A 17264-nucleotide genomic window follows, 5' to 3' on the forward strand; every position below is an offset into this window, starting at 1 on the left:
CCCATCTAAAATACAAGCCCACACATACACTTCTGACCCTATCTATCCCAAGACCCAGAAAAATGCCTAGCACATAGAAGGCACTCAATAATATTTATTGAATGCATAACTAGTTTTCTTTCCTGAAATTTTTTTTAACCTGGTTAATAACTATCCATCCTTCAGCTCTCAGTTCCAGTCATTCCTCTAGGAAGCTTTCTAAGAATATCAATCTCCTATTATAGTCTTAGGTAGCAAAGTTAACCTTTACCTTATAGCACTTGTCACAGTTACACTTTGCATATTTGTGTCATTTTATCAATGTTTCCTCACTAAGCTGTATGTAATAATAACAATAATAGCAGTAATAGCAAACACTTGTAATGCATACTCTGTGCCAGGCATTGTTCTAAGTGCTAATCCTCTCAAGAACTCCATGAGGTAGGGATTATTACTAATCTCACTTTACAGATGAGGAAACTAAACCACAAGGGGGTTAAGTAACTTACCCACTGTCACTGTTCTACAGTAGTAGAACTGGGATTTTAACAGTTAACTTTATTAATTAATGATTAATTAATTAACGAGATACCTTCCAAGCTCTGTTTTGTTTTTTGTTTTTTATTTATTTATTTATTTGGCTGAGTCGGGTGTTAGTTGTGGCACGAGGGACCTTCATTGTGGTGCACAGGCTCTTTGTTGCAGCACGTGGACTTCTCTCTAGTTGTGGCACACGGGCTCCAGAGTGAGTCGCCTCTGTAGTTGTGGCACGCAGGCCCTCCAGTTGTGGTGCAAGGGCTCAGTAGTTGTGGCGCACGGGCTCAGTAGTTGTGGCGCACAGGCTTAGTTGCCCCATGACATGTGGGATCTTAGTTCCCCAGCCAGGGATCAAACCTTCATCCCCTGCATTGGGAGGCGGATTCTACCACTGGATCACCAGGGAGGTCCCCTAAGATCTGTTTTGAAATAATCACCTGATGTTTTATATATGTTTTTTTAACCATTTCATTTGTGTGTATTTTATCTATCATTGAAAAAAAAGTGTATCCATTAAAATCAAGGCATTTGTTGAACATTTCTAAAAGCTTTTAGAAAAGTGTATAGAGGTTAGTTTTTGGTAATACAAAGAATGTGACACTCTACTAGCCTTTAATAGACAGGGATCAGAAATGCTAAACGTCCTCTAATACCTGGGACAGTTCCGAATAAGGACGAATTGTCCTACCCAAAGTGCCAGTGATAAGCTCATTGGGAAACACTAAAAAGATGGACCAGTATCTTTGGGAAGAAGGGGCAGGAAGGGGGCAGATAAGGAAGAGAATGAGCATTTATTGAATGCCTTCATACACTTAATAATTGTTATCTCCTTCAGCCTTCATAACAGCTATTAGGTATTATTCCTTTTATACAAATGAGAAACCTGAGACTCAGTGAGGCTGAGTAACTTGTCCAAGGTCACAGAAGTGGGGTATAGGTACTCTGTGGGGGTTGGCTAGACAGAAACTCAAGGGTTAAGAAAGAGCTGAGTAGCAATTCACGTGGGACCTCACTGTTAGAATCCAAATGACCATCCTTTCCTCTTCAGTGTTCCAATTCTGGGGAAGAACAGAGTCCTGAAAAGGGGGTGCTGTGTCCAGTGTCTTTTGCTTTTAGATTGCTTTGGCCTTATTCGAATTCTTTCCAAAAGTATATGATTTTACGACATATTTTAGCTTTATCATTGTTGTTATTTCTTCCACTTTAGGAAACAAACAAAATGTCTTCTTTTAACCCTTTCCCCCTCCACCCACACCATTTCTTTGCTTACTTTTGCAGTAGTACTTCCTATATTTGCTATCTGAGTCTTCTTCTATTCAGGCCTTTGTCCTACCATTCCATTCCCCCCAAATTGCTCTTGTTTGTCTCCATGTTGCCAAATCCCCTGATTACTTCTTAGTAAGTACTTAACCTATCAGCAGTATTTAGCACAATTGATTTAAAAGTTCCCCCTAAATCTTAATACAACGTTAAGCTTTAAAAACTTTGAAAAGCTTCAAATGGCATTAAGACTCTGAGGACAGCGTTTACTTTCGTAAGTTAGCTTTCAGCTGCCTTGACATCTCCACCCGATGTTGATTAAAATTCTCAAATTCGGGCTTCCCTGGTGGTGTAGTGGTTGAGAGTCCGCCTGCCGATTCAGGGGACGTGGGTTTGTGCCCCGGTCCGGGAAGATCCCACATACCGCGGAGCGGCTGGGCCCGTGAGCCATGGCCGCTGAGCTTGCGCGTCCGGAGCCTGTGCTCTTCAACGGGAGAGGCCACGACAGTGAGAGGCCCGTGTACCGCAAAAAAAAAAAAAAAATCTCAAATTCAAGATATCCAGAATGAACTCCTGATCTTCCCCCCAAAACCTGCTCTACCCTCAGATATTTCTATCTCAGTTGATGGCTACTCTATTCTTCCAACACTCAGGCCAAGAACTTTGGAGTTATTCTTGAATCATTTCCCTCATTCCCCACATCTATCTATCAGGAAATTCTTTTGTCTTTACCTTTAGCATACATCCAAAATCTGACCACCACCCTGTTCTGAGTTGACAGCATCATCTCTTGTCTACATTACTTCAATGGCCCCACTAGTTTCTATTTCCTAAAGTATGTCAGCAGTGAAAGTAATCAGATTATGTCACAATACAAAATATTAAATGACACTCACATACAAAAACTTGATAAATCTCTGAAATATTAGTCAGTCCCTGGGCTTCCACTTCAACTCAAACTTTGTAGCTAAACCATATAAAATCACAGGTATGGGCTCCCCAAAAAGCTAGGTTTGATTTTTCACAAGGACTCTGATACTATTTTAGTTTGGATCACAGGAATGGACAAGAAAGGATCTCAGAATCATATTAAGGTAATGAAGGGAGAGCTTTGGCTTATGAGCTATTTTTAATAAAAGTGATCTTGGCGACAAATCTCTTGGCAGTGGAAATTGACACAACCAGGCTTATCTCTGCCTGTATCTCAGAGACCCATAGGGTTAAAAATAGTTCCAGGGATGTGTCAGTTAGCTAGCCCAGGTATGAAGGTGACAGAGATAGTATATTCCCCCAACTGTGTATTCAGAGATCCTAATCTCTGAATATAGATCCTAGTCTCTGCTCTATAATGATGTAAGTTTAAGGTACATCAGTGACAGCAGGTTCAAAAAGTATGGTCTGACTATATGACTACCTCACATAAAAACAAGAAAAGTAAGGATAAACTAATAAAGATCCAACAATTTAGGAATCTCAACTATCCAGAAAATAATCTAGGATCAAAAAGTTAAGACCAAGAAAAAAAAAGAAAGCCTTTTAGTATTCACTAATTTATTTAGTCATCAAGTATTTATAGTATCTACCATGTGCCAGGCACTGTTTTAGGCTTGGAAAGCATTGATAAGCAAAACAGATTAAAAAAAAAATGCCCTTAAAGGGCTTATAGTTTAACTAGAAGAGAGAAAGTAGACAACAAACATGCTAAATAAGTAAAAATTACCTATTTTGTTAGGAGGTGGTAAGTGCTTTGGGAAAAATAGAACAGTATAAGGGCGATTAGGAATTGGGTTGGCAATATTAATAAGGGTGGGCAGAAGGGGCAACATTTAAGCCAGGACTTGAAGGAAGTGAAGGAGTTAGTCATGTAGTTATTGAGGAAAGCACTTTATGATAGAGAGAATGGCTAGCAGAAAGATCAGGATTGGGGTGCTTGGTGTGTTAGCTGGAATAGAGTGAGCGAAGAAGAAAGCAATAGGACATGAGGTGAAAAATGTAGGCCATTAACAGAACTTCAACTCTGAATAAGATAACCACTGGAGGGTTTTGAACCAAGGATTTCCAGTAACATTTACCAGATGAGTGGAACAAAATTAACACCTTTCTTTATTTAATAAGTACTATATGCTAGTTATTTTGCATACAAGTAGAATTAATATTAATACTTTTTAATTTCAGAGAAATATTCAATCATTCACATAAACAAAGGAATCAAGATAATCAACAATGTCTGTCACTGAGGAAGACCTGTGTCATCACATGAAAGTAGTTGTTCGTGTGCGTCCTGAGAACACAAAAGAAAAGACATCTGGATTCCATAAAGTGGTCCATGTTGTAGATAAGCATATTCTAGTTTTTGATCCCAAGCAAGAAGAAATCAGTTTTTTCCATGGAAAGAAAACTATAAATCGAGATATTACAAAGAGACAAAATAAGGACCTTAAATTTGTATTCGATGCTGTTTTTGACGAAACTTCAACTCAATTGGAAGTTTTTGAACACACTACTAAGCCAATTCTTCGTAGTTTTTTGAATGGATATAATTGCACAGGTAATTGTTTCAGTTGGGATTTGATGTTTCCATCTGATTTCAGTTTTATATTAAGACATCTACTTGACCCTTTCTTCTAAATATAATCAATTTTTAGGTGCTTGTTTGCTAAAAATTCTTTAGTAGTTCACTGTAAATGTAGATTTTCTTTGAAATTTAGTCATCATATATAACATATATCATTTGCGAAACTTTTCCCGGGTCTTGCTTTGGTTCCTATAGATGGTCATCCTTTCAATTTCTTATGTTTTAAAACCATGTGCTTCTGGTAATTGATGCCAGATTTCTCACAATTTGTATTCATAAATATTCCCAATGTTCACCTATACAACTGCCTATCCCTGGGGAATAGTGGGACATTTCTGAACATTTGGCAGTTTCTTCATAGCACCATTTTTTCTTTGTAGTACCTTGAAGTAAAAATTTTTAAAGCCCATGTTGAGTATCATGAGTATCATGCTGTTTTAGCATATCTTCAGCCCAAAAAAGCATCTTTGGTGCTCTCGATAGACCTATAATAATTTGCCTTTCAAAATGGCTATGTTGATTTCCTAGAAAGAGAGATCTCCAAAATGCCAGTTAATTGAATGATTACCAGGCAGTGCACACCATTATTACTACCTTATTTTTGCAGTTACCATAATTTATGGCATTTTCTTTAAGACACCCCAAAACTGTTACATGTTTACTGTCTTTCACTGACTCATTCACTTTTATTACAGAAGACTTACCCTCTAGGTCAGGCAAGAATGGAATGTGGTTTATTGATTAGACCTGCTTTGATTCTCATTTTTAAGCAGATATTCTTTTCCTCATTCATGAAACTTCATATTGTCTCTAGAGATTTAAAAAATTTCTCTTGACTCCAAATGTAATTACCAAAGTAATACTGAATCTTTGGTTTCTTCTTGGTTTTACTTTATATTATCCAGCTATCTTAAGACTTCTTGATGTACTACTAGCTTATATAAAATAGAACAAAATGAAACATGCATCAGTTTAATCCATTCTACTGAAAAGTATTTTTTTTTTTACATCTTTATTGGAGTATAATTGCTCCACAATGGTGTGTTAGTTTCTGCTTTATAACAAAGTGAATCAGTTATACATATACATATGTTCCCATATCTCTTCCCTCTTGCGTCTCCCTCCCTCCCACCCTCCCTATCCCACCCTTCTAGGCGGTCACAAACCACCTAGCTGATCTCCCTGTGCTATGCGGCTGCTTCCCACTAGCTATCTGTTTTACGTTTGGTAGTGTATATATGTACATGCCACTCTCTCACTTTGTCACAGCTTACCCTTCCCTCTCCCCATATCCTCAAGTACATGCTCTAGTAGGTCTGTGTGTTTATTCCTGTCTTACCCCTAGATTCTTCATGACCTTTTTTTTTTTTTCTTAGATTCCACATATACATGTTAGCATATGGTATTTGTCTTTCTCTTTCTGACTTACTTCACTCTGTATGACAGACTCTAGGTCTATCCACCTCATTACAAATAGCTCAATATCATTTCTTTTTATGGCTGAGTAATATTCCATTGTATATAAAAATTTATAAGCAGCTCATGCAGCTCAATAACAAGAAAACAAACAACCCAATCCAAAAATGGGCAGAAGACCTAAATAGACATTTCTCCGAAGAAGATATACAGACTGCCAACAAACAAATGAAAGAATGCTCAACATCATTAATCATTAGAGAAATGAAAAGTATTTTTGTAGTTTGTTAATGAACTTAGCAGAGAGATTTAACCTATAAAAATAATTCTCAAAGACTTATTGCATTAACTGAATATTATGTTTGGTATTTGCAATATGTAATTCAGAGTAGTTTTTTCCTTTGTTTTTTGCATTTGAAGAAATGCATCACTGTTCTGTTGTACTGGATAGAGTCTTGAAAACAAAGTAATTTGTCTAAAACAAAAATTTTTAAAGGAATTTTATAAATGGCTTTTATCTGGAATTCAGCAAACTTGTATTGAGTACCTGCTTTGTGCCAAGTCACTTGCTAGGTGGGAAGGATACATAGCCTCCACTTTGGTGGAGCTCACAGTTAGAAATACAGTATGATACATGCTAGAAGTAAAAGGATGTAAGCATACACTGAGGGCTCAAATGAGAGAGTAGCCACTTCGGCCTAAGACAGTTAGGTAAGGCACAGGAAAGTGACTTTTGTGCTGAATATTTAGTGCAGGTAGAAGTTTTCCAGCTGGATTAAGTAGAGGCACTCTCCAGGACAAAGGCAGTGGACTCAAAAAGGAGCAGCACATGCGGAGAACTTCAGATAATCTAGTATGCCAAAGCACAGCAAGGAAGAAATAGTCTGGAGTGATATGCAGGGATCTTCCCTTAGAGTCACTAGTAATATTTCTAGGTGAAGAATTTGAACTTTCTCATATGGGACTGTGGAACAATTCAAGAGGTTTAACATATTCATATTTCGTTTTCTTAAAAACAACTGTACAAATTCTAAGGGATTTGTTAAAGAAGATTGAGACTAATAGGTAGGGAGACTGATAATCGATTAAAATTTGTGATTGTTGTCGAAGAAAGGGAGCTTGTGGGGGGCAGTTAGGTGGGGGAAGTTACCATTCATCAATAGAGAATATAGGAGTAAGAGTAGACTTGTGATGAAATTGCCAGGATTTAAAAATAAGACTATAAATTAATTTGAATCTGTTGGATTTAAAGTTACTGTTCAGGATATCCAGATGGAAGTATTCACTAGACAGTAGATACAGTAATGTTATATGTCATAACAAAGAGCTTTGATCCCTTTTCATAAAAACTCAGTACTTGCATATGGTGCCACTGGAGCTGGGAAGACCCACACAATGCTAGGATCAGCTGCTGAACCTGGAGTGATGTATCAAACAATGTTAGACCTTTACAAATCCATGGATGAGATTAAAGAAGAGAAAGTATGTAGTACCGCAGTGTCTTATCTGGAGGTAAGTTGACAATATCATTCTTCAGATTAATCAGTAGTATTGAGAAATCTTTTTTTAAGAAGTTCCATGGTCCATTCAAATTATTCTATCATGCAGAAATTTTCTTATGAATATATAAAATCTTACAATTCCTAGTCTTAGGTATTTGTTATGGATCTTACTCTTTTTCTGTTAAGCGTTTTATTTTGCCATAACTTCTGACTTATACAGAAGTAGCAAGATTAGTACAAAGAGCTTCCAGATACCCTTCATCCAGATTCCCAATATGTTAACATTTTACTACCTTTGCTTTCTCTGTGTGTGTGTGTGTATTTTTTTTAACTGTTTAAGTTACAGACTTGTAAAAACAGGAAATTTCTTAAATAACCACTGAATAGTAATCAATATCAGGAAATTAACAATGATACACCTTTATCTAACCTATAGACCTTAATGAGATTTTGCTAATTGTTCTAATAATGCCCTTTATTGAAAAGAAAATCTATGATGGCAGATTGCATTCATTTGCAATTCATCTGTTTAGTCCCCTTAATCTGGATTTTTTTTTTTCCTTTGTATTTTATGTTGCTGTTGTAAAACTTTTAGTTTGGATTTGTCATGATTACATTCAGGTTATGCCCTGGCAGGAACACCACAGAAGTGATGATGAGTTCTTATATAACATATCAAGAGGCTTATGTAATTAGTTAGTCCCATTACTGGCTATGTTAACTGATCAGTTTCATTATGCTGGTGTCTGCAAAGTTTTTCCACCGTAAAGGTACTACTTTACACTTTATAATTAATAAGTAGCTTGTAGGGAAACAATGTAAATATCCTCTGACCCCTCAAATTTTAATTTGTTCGTTTTAGCATCCACTGATGATTCATGCCTGAATCAATTACTATCATGATGACAGATGATACTGATTTTTAAATTCCATCATTTCTTCTACATTTATTCATTGGCTTTCTACTATAAGGAAGAGCTTTCCCTTTCCTCTACTTATCAATGTAGACTTGTGGATTCTTAGCATTATTCAGTAGATTATAATCCCTTTCTCTAAGCATTTTTTGTATGTTCAAATTGTGCCAGATTTGGCTAGGTGAGGCTCCTTCATGCTGTCTGTTGTGTTTTTTTGACATACCCCATCATTCTTTGAGACCTCCTAACCTCTTAATAGCTGACATTCAACAGATCATAACTAAGTGACTGGCACTCTAACTTTGTGTTCAGGTAGTGTTTTAGAAACCAGTGCAGAAACAAATCTCTGATTTTACTGCCTATTTATTTGTGATGTCAGAGAGTGAATTTCTAGTTTTTACTGCTCTTGTTGACATTTTATTGTTTGGTTTCTACTGAGAGAGTTTCTTCTTCACATTTCAAAAATTGATCAAGATTATGTTGCTAAAAATTTTCTTGTCAGTCTATAGAACTTGGTGGTAAAAGAGAAGTAAAACTCATTTTCTGTAGTTACGTATTGAAAAGAATTGTTCTGAACTTAATCAGGAAGAGAGCATGGCAGGATTCATTACTTCTTCCTTAGATCCTTTTATAACTGGGAGAATTTTGAAGTTTGATTATTTTTATAATGTTTTTAATTGTTTTTCCTTTTTTTTAATCTGCTTTCATTTTATTAATGGTAAGGCAATATCTAATCTAACGGTTTTCCACTCAGGCTGTACACCAAAATTGGCTATAGGGCTTTTTAAAAATAGACATGCTTAAAAAAAAAAAAATAATAGACATGCTTAGGCCTCACCCCCTGGACATTTTAATTTAATAAGTCTGGATTGTGGCTGAGGCATGTATGGTTTTGTTTGTTTGTTTGTTTGCGGTACGCGGGCCTCTCACTGTTGTGGCCTCTCCCGTTGAGGAGCACAGGCTCCGGACGCGCAGGCTCAGCGGCCATGGCTCACGGGCCCAGCCGCTCCGCGGCATGTGGGATCCTCCCGGACCGCGGGCACGAACCCGCGTCTCCTGCATCGGCAGGCGGACTCTCGACCACTGTGCCACCAGGGAACCCCCCGGCATCTATGTATTTTAAAAGCTCCTGGGTGATTTTGATGCAAAGACCAGCTTGAGAGTAATTGTCTAATTATATATTTTGTATGATTGAAGTGGATAAGGGGAATCATTTAAAAAGTGACTGTTGCTTATCAAAAGAATAAGAACCAAAAAATTATCTCTTCATATTATCATTTTACTACTTCTAAGAATTTATTACATTTAAAAATGGTTATCATTCATTGTAGAAAATTATACCAGCAGTGAATTATCACTGTGAGCTATTTATTAGAACAGGATATAACTTACACAAAATAATTCTTAAAGACAATTTTATATGTGTTTTTTAATCTTATCATATATGTGTAATTGTCATTTTGTTGGCACGTAGAAAACTTAGTATCTTTAGTAAATTCATAAAATCAAGTCAACTGTATTATTACTGTACGTTATTTACAGAAATTACTAAAAAAAAAATGGCCAGAGATTTAAAACACAGATGTGTATTCAGTGCCATGCAGTAGAGTAAGGATATCAGGCTCTGATCCCTGCTCTGATATGAATGCTACATCTTCTTGTTCTCATGCTATCCTATTACCTTTGTGACTGAACTTGGACAAATCACTTAAACTCTTAGGGCCTCAGTTTCCTCATCATTCAAATTGGGGGCGTCGGGGTCCCATTATGGAATTATCATTATGCATTAAACTTAATGTAATTGAAGGATAAATGAAATAAATATCATTTATCTGTGAGTATGGGTTTTCTTTAACTTTTAAACTCTAAAAAGTTTGGATTACTTGGACATCATGAAACAATAAATATCTTCTCCAGTAAGAACCATGGTACTTCCATATAACGTACATTTCAGATTCACTAGAGTTTCCTAAGACCGTGTGTCCGTATATTTCCAGGAAACAGGAAAAGACAATTCCAGCTATCCTATTTCTGTTTCACTGTAGTCATCAAATTGGGAATTATGGGAGGAGGGTATAATGACTCCACCTTTAAATTTTAAGTTCAAGTGCTGGTAATCAAACTCTTCCATTTTCTCAGATGTTAGGAAAGTAATAGCAATGTGTGATAGAAGGGGTGAGATGAATGGAAATGAGCTGCTGCTTCTCTAATATAACCTTAAATCAGCAATGTGTGCATATTTGTGTGATGCTGTCGCTATTGTTTCATCATCAATGCTAAAGGAGTTCTTTTTTATTTTAAGGTATATAATGAACAGATTCGTGACCTCTTAGTAAATTCAGGGCCACTTGCTGTCCGGGAAGATGCCCAAAAAGGGGTGGTTGTTCAGGGATTAACTTTACATCAGGTTTGTTTATAAACTTCTTTTTGGCTTGTTCAAATAGCAAGTATGGTTATTTAGCCATTTACTTATTTTAAAATAATCAGGGTATATCTGTAGTCTTGTTTTGTTTCCCTTTGAAATAATCAAATGGGTTTTCCTTTTAAAAATCTACTTGAACATTTAATATAGTGTATTATTCTGCTTAATATATTTATATTTTATCTCCTCAGATAGATTAGATTTTATCTTTTATTTTTCATATGTCACCGAAGTACTAAGCAAATGATACACAGTCAATATTTAATGGGATTTAATTTATGGAAAATATTTTCTTACTTATTTTACCTTTAAAAGCCTTCTTGCTTGTTGATGGTTTATTAAAAATTTTAAAGATCAATGGTTAATTTGTGTATTTTTCTTCTACTTCAACTCCTTTAGCCCAAGTCCTCAGAGGAAATTTTACAGTTATTGGATAATGGAAACAAAAACAGGACACAGCATCCCACTGATATGAATGCTACATCTTCTCGTTCTCATGCTGTTTTCCAGGTAACAGGTCACTAGACTACAGCTCTTAAAATTGAATTTAAAATAAATGAAGCCAAATTTATGAATGGTAATTTTCACACATACGAAAATATCTCTTCATCTGTGGACTTCTCTACTTCTCAGAACTTCCTTTACTTTGAAGCTTTGAGAAGATTCTATCAAGAATATTTAGAATTGAGATGATGTAAGTTAGATGTAAATTTTTACCTGTGTGAAAATATGATAGTAAAGTGGTAGTATTAGAGGTTTTCTTTCCTTTAATTGGCGAAAATATTTAATCTTTACAAAAGATAGTCTTATATTCAGAGCAGACTTTCTCTTTATAGATCTAGATTTACAGAACCAATAAATTGGGGAGATAGTGATTCACTTTTTAGAAGATTTCACCATAGTGACCATGTAAGTAGTTGCATTCCTTAAGGAAGTGTGTGATTCAGTTGATACAGTGCTTTTTAGGAATACCATTCTCAAAAAACCTAAAGCATAGGTTAGTAGTTATTATTTGTAGTTTCTAGTTCTGTTAAAAATCAAATGATTATACGTCTTTATTCTGGATTATGCTTTGTGGAACTAATCTAATAAAAAGAAATTGTTATAGTTGAAAGAATTCAAATCAGGGGAAACCAAGTCATTCGGAAAGTCTCTAGTCCACAAAATTTTATTAATCTTTTCTCTTCTTACCACTGACTCTTCATTTATCAGTAATCTTGAGAGATATCTTTATCGGGGACACTGAGATTTCCCCAAAATGTCCTAGACTCTGCTTTTCAGGGTTACCAGAATACAAGTGGCAGTTGTTTTGACCTTCTATTAAGCCAGGAGTTATTTGCCCTCTAGTGCACATATAGGAAGTCTTTTCGTTTTCAAATTTTCTCAACTTTGGTAATTACTTCTGGTACTCTTGGATATCAGCCAGTCAAGTTATACCTTGTTCATTTTGTCTTTAAAATAAAAATAATTGATTTCATGCTCTTTTAAAAATCAAGTGTATTTCTCTTTTAATTTTGTTAAATCTAATCCTCATTTTCCCTATTCTCCTGTGATTTCAAAAAGATTTATTTGAGACAACAAGATAAAACAGCAAGTATCAATCAAAATGTCCGAATTGCCAAGATGTCACTCATTGACCTGGCAGGGTCTGAAAGAGCCAGTTCTACCAGTGCTAAAGGGACCCGGTTTATAGAAGGCACAAATATTAATCGATCACTTTTAGCTCTTGGGAATGTTATCAATGCCTTAGCAGATACAAAGGTAGGTACTATATGTTTATTTAAGTATTTTGAAATACTGAAATACGTATATTTCCCAGAAAGATATTATTTAATATAATTGTCTTAAAGATCTATTATAAATCAAATTTCAAGAATGTAACAATAAGGTTTACATAAAGAGCAAAGACCTCAGAGAACCTAGTATATCAAATAAAGCTATGGAGTTTTTTTGTTTGTTTGTTTTTTATAAATTTATTTTTTATTTATTTATTTTTGGCTGCGTTGGGTCTTTGCTGTGCACGGGCTTTCTCTAGTTGCGGCGAGCGGGGGCTACTCTTCGTTGTGGTGCGCAGGCTTCTCACTGCAGTGGCTTCTCCTGTTGCGGAGCATGTGCTCTAGGCATGTGGGCTTCAGTAGTTGTGGCACACAGTCTCAGTAGTTGTGGCTTGCGGGCTCAGTAGTTGTGGCACATGGGCTTAGTTCCTCTGCGGCATGTGGGATCTTCCCAGACCAGGGATAGAACCCGTGTCCCCTGCGTTGGCAGGCAGATTCTTAACCACTGAGCCACTAGGGAAGTCCCTGTTTGTTTCGTTTTTTAACTTCTAGCTTTATAATCAGAATTTGTTGAATGTAAAGTATTGAATATCAGATTGATAGTTAATATTTTATTATACCTTCTCATCATTTATTTTGAATTTGATTTTTTATGACCATTTAATGATCACTGCACAATAAGCATGATAATTGAATTGGCATGAAAACAAAAAACACATTTTAGAAAAAGTAAACTCTGGTCTGGTTAGTGTTTTATATATATACTATAAAATTGGTTTAAATATTAAAGAGAGTTGATTTTTCTTAAAGAGGAAAAGGAGTTAAAATGTAATTAAATTACCTAATAGGATAATGTTTGCTAGATGCTTCTGGGGCATTAAAAAATAGTTAACATCTACTATATGCCAGAAGTGCTTACAGGAACACAGCATATTTGATAGCTTCCGTATTTGTAAAAATGACTTCCTTTTTTCAAAGTTAAAATATAATAATTTAAGTTCAAACCAGGCTCAGAAGCTTTAGGAAAATTACTGTTAAACTGTTCAAAATGTTGCAATTTGATAAAGTATAAAGTACATTAAAATGATTTGGGAAGTCTTTTTTAAAAGGGCAAGTTTCTGAAATCACATGAATATTACAGAAGCAAAATATATGTTGTATTCTAAGATAAAATCTCAAAACATGTAAGCAGATAGCATGGTATAGAGACTAATTTCCTAAACTTCAGCCATTCATAGTATTTTTTCCATATACTGACTAAATTTTTAGTAACTGACTCCTGTTGAGTCATTTATTAGTCAGTGTTTAATGCATGTCTTGTACATGCAAAATCAATTCAAGTAGCACCAGCTGTGCACATTCCACACTGTTTGGGAAAGACTGCTATGGTGGAAAGCATAGTACTACTGGGAGTTGGGAGACTAGGGTCTGTTTCTAACTTTGGATTACCAGCCATGTGACCTGAGGCAAGTCATGTCACTTTTTGCTTAGCTTCATTTTTCTCTTCTGTAATATGAAAGATTTACATTGGATAGCATAAGGTTGTTTTTAGCTTAACATTATACTGCTCTGTTTCTATATGGAAGTGGTAGTGTTGGAAAATTTTTTACTTTAAAATCAGAACTGTATCTTTTAAGTAAAAGAAAACCTAGAAAAATTAAGTTCTCTTTGAACTGTGGTTGTGCTTTCAGATAAATATCTGTAAGATTATAATTATAATTTATTTTGTATTCATGTTAGATGGTAATTTAAAGAGAGAAGTAGCTCTATGCTATACAGAATTCTTACTATGCCTCTAGTATATTTCTCTAGGGCATATATTACTTTTGTATTTTAACTTCTTTTTAAAAAATGGAGATTTTTTTTTAATAACCATTTTGTTTTTTAATAGTTTAGATACAGGAAAGTTGGTAAGATAATACAGGAAGATTGTATTAAATATACTCCACACTCAGTTTCCTCTGTTGTTAACATCTCACATTAATACGGTACACTTATCACAACTTAATGCAACAATACTGACATTTTATGATTAACTAAAGTTCGTACTTAATCAGATAGAGATATAATCTTTTAATGGGAAATTTGTTTTATATATTCACTGAATAGTTCCATAAGATTCATCATCATTTTGGTCACCAATTATATCATAAGTCTGGGCAAAGTTGAGCAGTTCTTAAATTCTTATAGTGAAATGGTAGCAGGTTTACATTTGAATGTGGAAAATGACATAAGAATTCTTTTTTTGTTCTTTCAGAGAAAGAATCAGCATATTCCTTACAGAAATAGTAAGCTCACTCGCTTGTTAAAGGATTCTCTTGGAGGAAACTGTCAAACTATAATGATAGCTGCTGTTAGTCCTTCCTCTGTGTTCTACGATGACACCTATAACACTCTTAAGTATGCTAACCGTGCAAAGGACATTAAATCTTCTGTAAGTGTGTTTACTCTGCCTTTGTTGTAAGAGTACTGGGTGCATTTTTTTCTTTTTTATACTTACAGCAAAAGATGAATTAGAGATGTACTTCTACTAATGAATTAGGAATCAGGGCTAGAAATGTCTTTACTAATCTGATTAATTGAGCATTCACTGGTACAATTAAACCATTAAGCATCTTGATTACATATATAATAAATACTATTATTTAGTCTTTTAGGGAGCTAGGATGTTTTAGTGACTTTCTTTCTAACCTTTTTCACATCATGGTACGTGATATTTTGACAGCACCCTGGTGTGATTGGTCAAGGCTTTAACACATTTGTTACAGCCAAGGCTGATGCTCTTCTGTAACCCAGCACCAACACTTCCTACCTGAAAACCTTGGACATGTTTGCTAATCCTTAGTTACTTCAAGCCTTAGTTACTTCATCTGTAAAGTAGATATAATATCTGCCTCAGTTTATAAAGTAAATAGCTCTTTTAAAACAATTTATTGTCACATTAATGATATTGATGTAACCAATCTGTGTAGCTAGAGCAATATAATAATGATTGGTTAGGTTGGTATTTTTGCCAATAATTTGGGGTAATTTTTTAAAACTTAAGTCAAACATGATGTATGTGTAAAATCACAGGATCTCAGGGTTGGAATAGACATAGAGTTCAGCTGGTATGATGGCTTTTTTAGGGGGCTTACCCCTCTGCTATTCCCATTGAATGAAGATAAGTGGGTTATTATCTTCCTTAGAGAAATATTTATATATTGTTTATATAATAAATTGGGAAAGGTTGTACTGTACTGGGTATACAAACATCTTTCACACAAGTTTTTCATGCAGTGCTTACACCAACTCATTGAGGAAGACATTTTTAGCTCTACTTTACAGTTGAGGAATCACATGGTCAGAGTTTTAAGTAAAAAGTGGGCAGGGCCTCAAAATCAAGTATTTGGATTACATGTTTAATGTTCTTTCCACTATTCCATAGCTGCCAGGGGGCTCATACTTTTATAAAAAGGATAAAATATATTAAGAACTCATTAAAAACTACTTGAACTTACAAATGGGTGGAAATTTAAATTATCTCTTTATATCTTAAAAGTCAAAGGACCAGGAAAAGAAAGTGGGTAATTTTTATGTGAATGACTATTTTGCAAGTTCTTTAAAATACCTTTTCTCAGATAGTAAGGGAGTTTCTTTTATAAATTCAGTATTAATGTGCTCAACATATCCTCTTGTCATAGATTTTTAAACATGAACATAATTGATTATGATTGTCAAATGATCGTAATTGTCACAAATTCTGGATTCATGGAACTGAATTAATGAGGCTATAATGCTATTTTGTTCATGTATATGACTGATTTTTATCTCTATATATACGCAATCATAATTTCTATTTTTTAACAGTTGAAGAGCAATGTTCTTAACCTCGACAATCACATAACTCAGTATGTAAAGATCTGTAATGAACAGAAGGAAGAGGTATGTCTCCTCTTTACATTGTTGCTAATCTCCCTCAATTCCTCATTTATGGGATTCTGCAATCTTTATTGTCTAAAACTTTGATTTGCTTTTCTTTTATAATTGAAATCTTGCTTGTTCAGTTATTTTTCACAGTTGAAATTTTTCTGTGGCCATGTATAATGGAGACAAATAATTTGTTTTGTATTTTAACTACTGTTTCTCTCTATTAGATTTTAATGTTAAAAGAAAAACTAAAGGCCTATGAAGAACAGAAAGCCTTTACTGATGAAAATAACAAAGTAATGATTTCAAACCCTCAGGAAAAAGAAATTGAAAGGTAAAATTGACATTAAGATCTCAGTTTGAGGATTTTGTGAAATTTAGTCAGCTATTTAAAGTTTAAAATTTAGTCAGATATTTTGTTATCATCATCATTTGTTGTATGTCTTTATATATTCTCAGCTGAATTCAGGAAGTCACTGAATTGGTCTTATATTACACACGTTGGAGTTCAGGTAATTTTAAGTGTGATTGTACAGATAATGAGAACCAGGTCTTAGGTATAAGATGGAGAAAGTAAAGCCAATTATGCCACTTATGAACTTGGTTTTTAGTAGTTTCCATATTTTTCTTCTGTGGTGTCTTACTGCCTTCTGGCTTCTATAACGAAGTACCACAGACTGGGTAGTGTATAAACAAACAAACAAAAAATTATTTCTTATAGTTCTGGAAGCTGGAAGTCCTAGATCAGGGTGCCAGCATGGTTGTTTGAGGACCTTCTTCCACATTGTAGACTTCTCCTTGAATCCTCACATTGCCAAAAGAGAGGGAGATCTCTCTGGAGGCTCTTTTATAAGGGCACTAATCCCATCCATAGGGTCTCTGCCCTCATGACCTGATCACCTCCCAAAGGCTCCGCTTCCCAATACTGTCAGCTTGGGTGTTAGGTTTCAACATTTAAATTTGGGGGGACACAAA

General features: G+C 35.0%; 1 protein-coding gene across 3 annotated transcripts in view; it reads left to right on the forward strand.

The window, feature by feature from the left end:
- Positions 1-17264, forward strand: part of KIF18A (kinesin family member 18A) — a 79990-nt gene that overhangs the window by 5148 nt on the left and 57578 nt on the right. For all 3 annotated transcript variants that reach the window (XM_067749548.1, XM_067749547.1, XM_067749549.1), the window contains 8 exons: positions 3952-4324; positions 7122-7279; positions 10486-10590; positions 11005-11115; positions 12169-12366; positions 14638-14814; positions 16230-16304; positions 16517-16623. In XM_067749548.1, coding sequence (XP_067605649.1) covers positions 4000-4324; positions 7122-7279; positions 10486-10590; positions 11005-11115; positions 12169-12366; positions 14638-14814; positions 16230-16304; positions 16517-16623 — 1256 coding nt within the window. In that variant the 5' untranslated portion in view covers positions 3952-3999. The remainder of the gene's footprint in view (positions 1-3951; positions 4325-7121; positions 7280-10485; positions 10591-11004; positions 11116-12168; positions 12367-14637; positions 14815-16229; positions 16305-16516; positions 16624-17264) is intronic.

This window comes from Pseudorca crassidens, chromosome 9 (assembly GCF_039906515.1).
Source record: "Pseudorca crassidens isolate mPseCra1 chromosome 9, mPseCra1.hap1, whole genome shotgun sequence".
NCBI classification, from domain to species: domain Eukaryota; kingdom Metazoa; phylum Chordata; class Mammalia; order Artiodactyla; family Delphinidae; genus Pseudorca; species Pseudorca crassidens.